General features: G+C 39.0%; 2 protein-coding genes across 2 annotated transcripts; one reads left to right on the forward strand and one right to left on the reverse strand.

Moving 5' to 3' along the window:
- Positions 1 to 242: 242 nt before the first annotated feature.
- LOC137976927 (tetratricopeptide repeat protein 28-like) lies at positions 243 to 8542 on the reverse strand. Its single transcript, XM_068824245.1, has 4 exons — positions 8419 to 8542; positions 7777 to 7847; positions 2459 to 5141; positions 243 to 1734 (listed from the first exon to the last, which is right to left on the reverse strand). Coding segments are annotated over exons 3-4 (2616 nt in total). The 5' UTR covers positions 5074 to 5141; positions 7777 to 7847; positions 8419 to 8542; the 3' UTR covers positions 243 to 1733.
- Positions 8543 to 9547: 1005 nt separating this feature from the next.
- LOC137976928 (uncharacterized) lies at positions 9548 to 10108 on the forward strand. Its single transcript, XM_068824246.1, has one exon. The coding sequence runs from the start codon at positions 9548 to 9550 to the stop codon at positions 10106 to 10108; it is 561 nt and encodes a 186-aa protein (XP_068680347.1).
- The last annotated feature ends 535 nt before the right edge of the window (positions 10109 to 10643 follow it).

Here is a 10643-nt window from a genome sequence, read left to right on the forward strand (position 1 = left end):
TCATAAAAAGTATTCAGTCAATGACAGGTCAGGCTAATGCGCACATTTATGCTTAAAATGTGAAGTAGAGGTGCACGTTTGTAAATTCTCTAATTCCGGGGCCACTTAAAACTGAGCTTAGTTGTAGAAAAAACTTACCCCTGCCATCTACAACAAGTACTTTTGAAGGGGTTATCCACCCTCCCTACCCGCAAACAAGAAAAAAGCAAATCAAAAAGTGAAATGACGGTCATATTGGCATCCCAAACAAATCCTTTATTGTTGAATCATACTTCATTTTGACTACTTAACTTTTCCAGACTTTGTCTGTGGCTTAATTTAATACTGTTTGTTTTATGTTTACACCAGGAGAAAAGAAATCACAGTAGCGATTGAGAAATTTCACAGCACGCATTGCTTGAAACCTTCGTTGCTAATTTGCGTAAATTAAACCAATGCGCAATTGGCAGTGGTAAAGTGTGCAGCTTGCAACTTGTCTCGTTATTGCATGAAAGACCGCAAAATGCAACAGAGTCTTACATTAAATTAAGGTTTCAGTTTAAAACGTAAGTTAAACATTCGATTGCATCACATGACCCGGATATCAAAATACCATCAGTTTTACTCCTGCGACGAAAATTGTCTAAATTAAAGGCCATAGTATAGGCTGCCTGTAGCCTTTTGTTCCCTCGAGGCTCAAACCAACACTTTCAACCAACTGACTATTTGGAAGGATTGAATCTACCCAAACTGTTTCACATAACATCAAATGTTATGGTAGGTGCGCTCATTAATAGGACATAAAAGTTTATCATAGCAACGAAAAAGCCTTCTTCGAAAAACGCCCTATTTTTTGACTTCAAAAGCTTACATCTCAGAAACGAACTCGGTGAACCCCATTTTCTATTGCTCAAAAGAGGTTTGCAGGCTAAGATAAATTCTTTGCAAAGTATAAAAAATTCTCTGCGGCGGATTCAGAGCCACCTTAAAATTTTCCACTTGTGAAAGTGGCTATGAATCTGCTCCAGAGAATTTTTTTTTTGCAGCGGATTTGTTAGTTCCCTAACTATTATTCCCAGAATTGAACTACTTTCAAATGCAAACACATTCTTTTGCTTTGCTTAAAAACACTACCGATAACTCGAGGGAGTAAGCCCTATGAAGAACTTGGAAATTTATTAAGAAAAGAAAAACGTCTTCTTTATTGCTGATGATTTCATTCATTTCTTATGCAGAAGAACAGGAAAAAATTTCACCCGTAGTTTCCCTTCTATTTTGTGATCTTTGAATGTTGCAAATGTCACGTCTCATTTCCTTATCACGGTAAACGTCTGATGTTGAGGGTGATCAGCAAAAGTGTTTTTTTTCCTTTTCTTTTAAAACTGGCTTACACTCATATAACAAAACAGTTTCAAAGAACTAAATAAAACATCACTTTTAGCAACTCAAATATAGCACTGTGATTTTGATCGTCATTTAAGTAACAATGGCTGTTGAAGTTATATGAGAAACGAAATATCAAAATAAGGAGTAAAACTAGCATTTTACTAAAGATCTAAGCTTTCTGTCGTAATTTCACTTACAATAATCTCAGTCTGTTGGTTTAGTTAACGCAGTAAACTTCTATAAAACCTTTGGAGCTTGTTCTACTTGCATAGTCATGATTGTTAACCCGTTCTACTTTTTTTACAAGTTCGGCAATAACTGAAGCGTCAGGCTCTGCTAGGTAATCTTCTAGCACCTTCGACATCGATTCTGGAAAAACAAAAAAAAATGAATAAAAACAGCTCTAAATATAGCTGTTTCTTTCGAGCATACACAATGCGCCGATGCGAATGGCTACGTGCAGGACGATGCCGTCTTCGAATTCCTTATAATAGATGACGTTTAGAGATCTATGGGAGAACGGAAATACCAAAAGAGACATCACGAGGTGATAAAATGAGCCCTCTTCACCACTTAACAAAAAGTCAGAAAAGGCTGAACGAAAACAGTTTTTCCACCAATGTGAAGGGTATCCTTTAAATATGCTACTGTGCATGCATGTGGAATTTACATTTGTGACAAAAGTGTGTTAGAGGAAACTTTGAATTGTTTACACTACGAAGCTACAATCATAGACAAAACTGTTGGGAAGCTTAGCACTTTTAACGTCTTCATTGCTTGTTTCCTCTCCCCCCTCATTCAATGTTGTACAAAACTGAATGGTTTTAGTGGGAAACTGTTGAGTTACCTCCCAATAGTGAATACGGTGGAGAGGTCTATATAAGAGAAGGTGAAACTATTTCTTTTGCGCTTTAACAGAAGCGGGTTGAAGTAGATACAGCTCTGGTGTGGTTCATTTACATAACCTTCCCAACTACCTTTGTCTATTGTAGCAGCTCGTTTTCATACCATCTTAGGCCTATTTGATGCCTATCGTCAATTTTCCAATTTGAACGTGCTCTTGTTTTCTGAGTTAAACTCGAACTTCACTTACCATTTGTTTGGAAATTCCAGCGTGACATCATCGCCAACCAGCACAAATGGCGCCCAGTGCTTTATAGCGCAATACTGCTTTGACTCTCGGAAAGATTTCATTGCTTGTTGAAGAGCTGCACTTGCGCTTTTCCCATCTAACAGGTGCTGGTAGAAGCTTCTCATGAAGAGCAACGTTACCTCGTCATCAATTGCCCAGAGTGACACCAAAACCGACCGAGCTCCAGCACACAGGAAAGCCCTAGCAATTCCCACCACTCCCTCAGACTTCACTTCTCCCCGGCCACTGTGACAACAGCTCAGCACAACTAGCCTTGCTCGAAGAGAAATTGTCTGAACATCCGACATTTTCAAAATGAAGTCTTCCTCTTTGGGAATTGGCAATTTCCGTTCGTTATTTGGGGCTAAAGCAATTTCTCCCGTTTTTTGGCATCCATGTGCTGCAATGTGAACTAAAGCAACTGATTTCATACTTTTCAGCACCTCAGATTTCGTGGCACTTTTCCCAGTCAGCGGTGTTGTCTGCAGAAGTTGTCCGATCATCTCTTCTTCTTGTTTTGCGCACGGAAGCTGTTCCAAAATGGGTTCCCCTTTCTTGTTAGTAACTTCCTTTAACCACGGATCACCTACAAGCAGTGCGCCAGTCTTACTGTGGAAGTCATCAGGTGCACCAACGATCACATTAAAGGCGGTCAACGAGGGAATGGTGCGGATCCTGATAGATTCACTCAATGCAGAATATGGAGCCAAGCAAAATGGTCCATCGGGAACAACGATTAACTCATTTCCTTGGAGCAAGTCTTCAATTGGCCCGAGTAAGACTTCATACAACAGTTGTAAAGAGTTACCGGAGGATGAAGATGGTAGAACGTCTTTCTCACTGATAGGTTTTTTGCTGCAAGACAGGTCATTGCGTAGTGGATTCAATGAACGATTCTCGCATCTGACACCATCCCCTACGCCAATCCCTTTCAAAATAGTTTCCATCAACAAATCAGCACTTCCATTTGCGATTTCGTTTTGTCGAAAGCTGATCTTGCTGTCTTTTCTTAGCACCCAAAACGTGATCTTGTTCTCGTCAAGTGCCACAAAAACGGCTTGTGAAGGTAAAAGCTCTAATGCAGCTTTAAGAGTTTGATTCGGAGCAAGTGCAGAAAATGACTGAGAGTCAATGCCGTATTGATCTTGCAAAATATCCATCAAAGCCTGTGCTCGACCTTTCTCAGCAGCACACAAAGCTTCTTCAATCTCTCCATTCTTCAAAAGTGTCCTCCACAGAGCAGTGTATGACACGCGATAAGAATCACGAAAAGTTACTTTTAATTCATCTTCTGACTTCAGACTATGCCTTGTTTCATCAAAATGTGTTATACTTGAACGATAACAACTGAGTGCATTAATCAAGGAACCCAACAATTCATAATCATGACCTTGCGAATACCACGCGATTCCCTCTCCTAGACAGTCTCCAATTTCCTTGAAAATACTAAGACTGTGTTCATGGTAATCGATGGCTTCCTTAAAATAACCTAGCTTGCCAAAGGCATTTCCCAGATTTAAATACGCTGATCCCTCCCTAGCCATATTACCTGCTTCTTTAGCAATACTAAGAACTTTTTTGTAGTACTCAATGGCTTTTTTAAAATTACCTAGACTAAGATAGGCATTTCCCAGATTTCCATAGGTTGATCCCTCCCCATCGCTATTACCTACTTCTTTAGCAATACTAAGATCTTTTTCGTAGTACTTAATGGCTTGTTTAAAATTACCTAGACCAAGATAGGTATTTCCCAGATTTCCATAGGCTGATCCCTCCCCATCCCTATTACCTACTTCTTTAGCAATACTAAGATCTTTTTCGTAGTACTCAATGGCTTGTTTAAAATTACCTAGATAAAGATAGGCATTTCCCAGGTTTCCATAGGTTGTTCCCTCCCCAGCCCTATCCCCTACTTCTTTAGCAATACTAAGACTTTTTTCGAAGTACTCAATGGCTTGTTTAAAATTTCCTAGATTGCGATAGGCATTTCCCAGATTTCCATAGTTTAATACCTCGCCAGCCCTATCCTCTACTTCTTTAGCAATACTAAGAGATTTTTCGCAGTACTCAATGGCTTGTTTAAAATTACCTAGACTAAGATAGGCATTTACCAGATTTCCATAGGCTGATCCCACCCCAGCCCTATTACCTACTTCTTTAGCAATACTAAGATGTTTTTCGTAGTACTCAATGGCTTGTTTAAAATTACCTAGACTACAATAGGCATTTCCCAGATCTCCATATGCTGATCCCTCCCCATCCCTATTACCTACTTCTTTAGCAATACTAAGATGTTTTTTGTAGTACTCAATGGCTTGTTTAAAATTACCTAGCCTTAAATAAGCAATTCCCAGATTTCCATAGGTTGATCCCTCTTCCGCCCTGCAGCCTATTTCTATGAAAATAGGTAATGCTTGTGCATAATTTTTTATGGCCTGTTGATAATCAGGTGTGTTGAGGTAAGCACTGCCGAGATGAAAATGAGCCCTTCCTTCACGATACCTGTCTTCTACACTTATCGCAATGGCAAGCTCTAGCATTCGCTGCTCTACAGCCTCCAACTTCCCATCTACCATTCTTTAATAACTAAATGACAATTAAAACTTCTTTGATGAGATGATCCAATGTCAAATCAAGGATGAAGCTGGAAGGAAAGAAGGATAAAGACGCTTGATGTTTAATCTGCTCTTTAGCTTCAAGACGAAAACGTTTTTCCCGCCCTATTCCCTTCCAGGGTGGCTAGTTAAGGGGTGGTATCAAGGGGTACACACGGCGGGTTTGCCCTCATCTTTGCGGGAAATAAATCACGATTCTAGATAAAATAATTCATTTGTTTTGTTAGGAAATAAACGGCCACGATTGTGACAAGGAGAGCTGCACCTTGGAGTTCAAGTAACAGAGCGAAAAGCATAAAGTAATAAGAGGTTATGGATGACTGCAGCTTACCAATAACTCCAAATCACACTCTCCTTTGTTTCGCAAGTCAACTACTGAGGAAAACAGTTCTGCTTTACTTGCTTAATCATCAAACAAATAAAATAAACTAACTCATATCGAGTTCGGCAGTTGTAAAATTGAGCATAGCGTTGCCAATGAAAACCGAGTGAGCCAGAATGCTAGCACAATAGTGAACTAACGCTTTGGAAAGAACAAGAGCTTTAAATATTCCTTCTGAAAAATTGCTTCTTGAATCTTTACACATTCATGCCACCTTGTTTTGCATTTGACTTACATTTAATCGGAGGTCTAAACGTCACTTATCACTAAAAACCCACCACAATGACAACTTAAGCAAAGAAGAAATTAAGAGAGAGGACTCCTCATATTATGTCCTATTCATTTATTGGATCATAGTTGACTGGTTTTTCACAATAATTTACAAATGCACGCCAAGGATCAGCGGTTCATTGAGCACGTTAGAAAATTTATTTGTCAGCTAGTGGAGCTTTAAAATTACAAACTGTGAAACATCATAAGTCCATCACATGCAGAAAGGACTTGCATTTCGTTTGGGTAAGAACATGATCCTTTATGTTCGAATCCTTTTTGACAGGCAAGGGGTGGGGGCATTAAGGTCTATTAGAGACTGCAAAGCCTCCCTCCTTTAAAGCTAGAAGGAAAAAAAGATAAAGACGCTTGATGTTTAATCTGCTTTTTAGCTTCGAGACGAAAACATTCCAAAATACATTGTTGACGCATGCATGATATGGAGTAAACTTATTCATGTTATTTATTTAGCAATTATTGAATGAGGCTGAGTAGGATATGAAAAATTTTGCAGGTCGAGGAGGGTGTTATCCACCAAGGCCGAAGACCGAGGTGGATAACATCCTCCGAGATCTGCAGAATTCTTCATATTCTACGAAAGCTGACTTCAATATTTGCTCTTTTATTCATTCAAAATATTTTCTTCACTCAAATTTCTAAACCTACTCGCAAGAAACACAATCTCGTCCCCAGCTTTTCTCGGTCAACGGTTGAATAATTTGCAGCAGGCAGCACTTTTGACGTCATTAATTTAATATGACGAAGTTTTTTTTCCAAATTTGGTGAACAGCAGCTGGCTAAGGTGAATTATGCGCGCGGTTTTAACCAATTAGAAACGGGGAAATACCTTGAATGAATAATAAAGTCAGGTATTTGTGGATGCCTTGGTTGTGAATAACACATATCCTCTAGTTTGCCTTTTCGGCTTAAATGTAAGAGATACACCCCCCCCCCATCCCCAATAAAATCGTCCCAGAGTGGATGGTAATGCATCGCAACAGAGGACTTAAGGTAGTTGAAGAGAGCTGAAAGAAAGATTTTGCTATCAAATGCAGGAGTGGTATCGAAAAGCGGGATAGTGAACTGTCATGAGAGAAGAATAGCGACAATTAAATAGTCATGTATCGATGGAGTTTTCGAATAAGATAAAAAAACAATAACGTGTGAGATAAAAGCTAAAGTTTACCACGAAACAGGACTTAAGCTAATATCGATCAACGACTTACTTCTCCACTGATGAAAACAGTATACTTCAAGTGCTATCATGACTAAAAAATCAATTCTCCTTTTTCTTTGGATTTCAAAACTATGTTAACTAAACACTAAGTGACCCAAGTTTTAAGCCTTGATTTCAAAAAGACACCTGTTTATTTTAACTAGAATTTTCTTATTTAATGGTCCGCCATTACCAGCTTTGAAATATTTGAGAGAGCTAGATCGAGGAGAAAATAACGTCAAAGACTAATGAATTTAAGAATGCAATGGGTGTGTACGAGGCTTAATTAATATGCAGCACCGGAGTTTCGGGCTTTCAGACTTTTAAACTAGTGTTTTGCATATAAAATGAACTGCATTTTAAGCTGTTGAGTAAATGATGTAAGTCTCCATAGATCCAACCCTCTGAGGTCCCATCGATCAGTTTTGAACGTGAGTATTGGCCGACTGTGAAATCCAAATTTATACTCAAAGTAAACAGCCTTTGGATAAATATCGAAGCTCAAAATGTTGTCAGTGAGGTGTTAAGCAAACACACTGAAAATCTGAAGAAAAAAGGAAATGATTTTTTGATTATAGTAGTACTTTAACTGTAACGCACCTGAAACGTTTGTTCAATTCAAACAGGCGTTACGGTTATTTTGTAAAGCCTGCAGGCGTAAGATATTGTTCATTCGCTCTGAATTTTAATTACAGCCGTTGGCGAAACAGTATAGTCAAGCTCACAGTGCTAGTTTCAATACTCTTGAAGTATTAAAGTATTTACAATCATTAGGACGAACTTGAAAATTACTGACCTTTTTTCCTGAGTCACTCAGAAAGACACAGCATAGTAATTACAGCGCGACCAAAGAACAAAATCTGCAGTCTTATTTTAAAAAATGGGGAAAAAAAGAAACACGAATAACAAAATGGAAATACTCTTTTTTCTTGGAATGATCCGTGCCTCTCAAATTACTTTCTTTGCCTCAATGTACTAGAAACATACACTTAGGTTCCGTTCCTTTGTCACAGTGTGAAACTAATACAGAACATTTAGCATGAATTAAACTTAAAAAAAGAAAACTATAACAAGCTGTAACCCTAACCAAAACGCACGCATTTTTTATCTTTAAATCTAGTTCTAAGATATAGTGATATAGTGACACGAATATGTTTTGATAAGCTTAGCAAACAGAAGAGCATATTTTGAGCCAACCTGGCCCTGGTTGTTCGAAGGGTGAATAGCGCTATCCACTAGATAAATCACTATCCACTGGATAACTCAATCGGTTTTGCTAGTGCTTATCCGCTTGATATTGATTTATCAGGTGGATAGCGCTATCCACCTTTTGAACAACCAAGGCCAGATCTCGATTAACAATCTGACCATAAATGCTTTGTTTCAAAGTAGCGATGTTCGGATAGAATTGATTGCTCCTATGGAGCACTTAACTTACCTTTTGCAAATAATTTAAAAGACTGCATTTAAACAATGCAGAGATTACAGCAGAACAAGAAAACAGCAGTTTGGAAGAATTGTATTTACTGGGCGAAGGCACGGAAAGTGATTTGTTGAGTTGCAGTTTTGAATATATATAGCGGAAATCATTCTATTATCAGCTCTGTGATATCACGTTGTTTTGACTCCTGCATGATCACAAATAAACGGAAAATGAAATTACGCCCGGTAAAGATAAAAGAAAAAAGTCTTCGGCTTTGAGATTACCAGACGATTTAGATATGAGCCTTACTGCCAGTAAAGATGCACATCTAACTAAACCAGCAGGCTTATTTATTCTGCTCTCAGAGCTTTAAGGCAGGGGAAGTATCGAAAACCAAGCACTCGAAAAGGAAGAACATAGCACGAGTCACCCAAAAGGTCGAAATCGAAATAAGCACCCTAAGTCGAAAACGAAGGCGAATCCCAACTCGAAAACGAAGCTCTTAACACTCGAAAACGAAGCACCCAATTTGCAATTAGAAGATCGCTTTGACCATAGGCAAAAACCAAATTTGTTATTGTTGGTCAGAATAAAAATCAACTTTCTACTGAACATGACTAAAGATCGTTTTTCTGCTGTTTCTTACTATATCCTTGAGTTTAGGAAGTTGGTTAGGCAGCAGAAAACCACTATGTTCTTTAAATCCTTAAACGGTCTTACATCCGAGTATTTAAGCGATGTATTTATCAATCGATCTGACGCTACTAATTATTCACTGAGGGACTCCGTGAACAAACTTGTTATTCCAATACCATTTTTTTGGAATACAGTTTTAGCTATGGTGGTGCGGTGCAGTGCTTTGATCTGGTATCTGACTCATTAGATGTTTGACTTCCTGTGATTACGAAAATGGTAAATGCATCTTTGTCTATTGCACACTTCCCTTCCGAGTGGAAGGAAGCGATCGTAAACCCTTTGCTGAAAAAGGTCGCCAAGGACTCTGCTTACAAAAACTTGCGACCAGTCAGCAATCTGTTATTTGTATCCAAGATTACTGAGAGGGCAGTATTTGACCAGTTGTACGCTCGCGTTACAGATAACGAACTATTTCCTGTATTGCAGTCGGCTTACAGGATATGACATCATGTTTGACATGAATCGCCAGCGCGTGTCTTTGCTCGTATTGCTTGATTTAAGCGCAGCATTTGATACGGTTGACCACGCCATACACTTGCGGCAAATAGAAACGTCCTTTGGTGTCACAGGAGATGTTCTCAAATGGTTCGCCTCTTACTTGTCTGGTCGCTCTCAGCGTGTTGCGGTCAATGGAAAACTGTCAGACAGATCTCACCTATCATTCGGTGTTCCTCAACGGTCATGTCTAAGACCGCTGCTCTTTTCTGTCTATGCTAGTAAGCTGATTGAAGTTATTAAAACCTATCTACCAAAAATCCATGCATATGCAGACGATTCTCACCTTTACCTGTCTTTCAAGCCAGACAGTTCTGAAAGTGAGACGGAGTCAAAATGTGATATGGAGCGGTGTATCAGGGTTGTGAGGGCGTGGATGGTCGAAGATAAGTTGAAGCTGAATGAAGAGAACTTCAAGTTTGAGTTCATGATCATTGGAACTCGCCAGCAACTTAGTAAAGTCCGAACTGATAGTCTTGTAGTTGGTGACATGCCTGTACCATCAGTTACTTAACCTAGGATTTTAGGTGTTTGGTTTGACTCTAACCTCCATTTTCACAGCCACATAAACTTAGACGTGCCAGTTAGCTTTCTGTTCATTGTACAACATTAGGCGTATCAGAAAATACCTCCCTTTTGAAGCTGCAAAGCCTAGTACAAGCTTTGGTCATAAGTCGCATTGACTATTACAACTCAATATTGTATGGTCTGGCAAGTATACATATTCATAAGTTGCAACGTGTACAAAATGCAGCTGCTAGGTTACTGACCATCACGCCGTGCTATGCGCACATCACCCTTGTAATGATAGAGCTTCATTGGTTGCCTGTTAAATTTAGAATTATTTTTAGTTCAATTTAACAACGTTTAAAGCTCTTCATGGCCTTGCACCAGCCTATCTTAGCAATCTTTTAATTTCTAAACACTCTAATTATAATTTAAGATCAAACAGTAATAATACTCTTGCCCGGCCCGCAGTAAAATCGACCAAGACCAGTGGAGATAGCCCTTTTCAATTGCTGCTCCAGTTTTACGGAACGCCTTTCCGC

Source organism: Montipora foliosa, chromosome 11 (genome assembly GCF_036669935.1).
Source record: "Montipora foliosa isolate CH-2021 chromosome 11, ASM3666993v2, whole genome shotgun sequence".
Lineage (NCBI taxonomy): Eukaryota > Metazoa > Cnidaria > Anthozoa > Scleractinia > Acroporidae > Montipora > Montipora foliosa.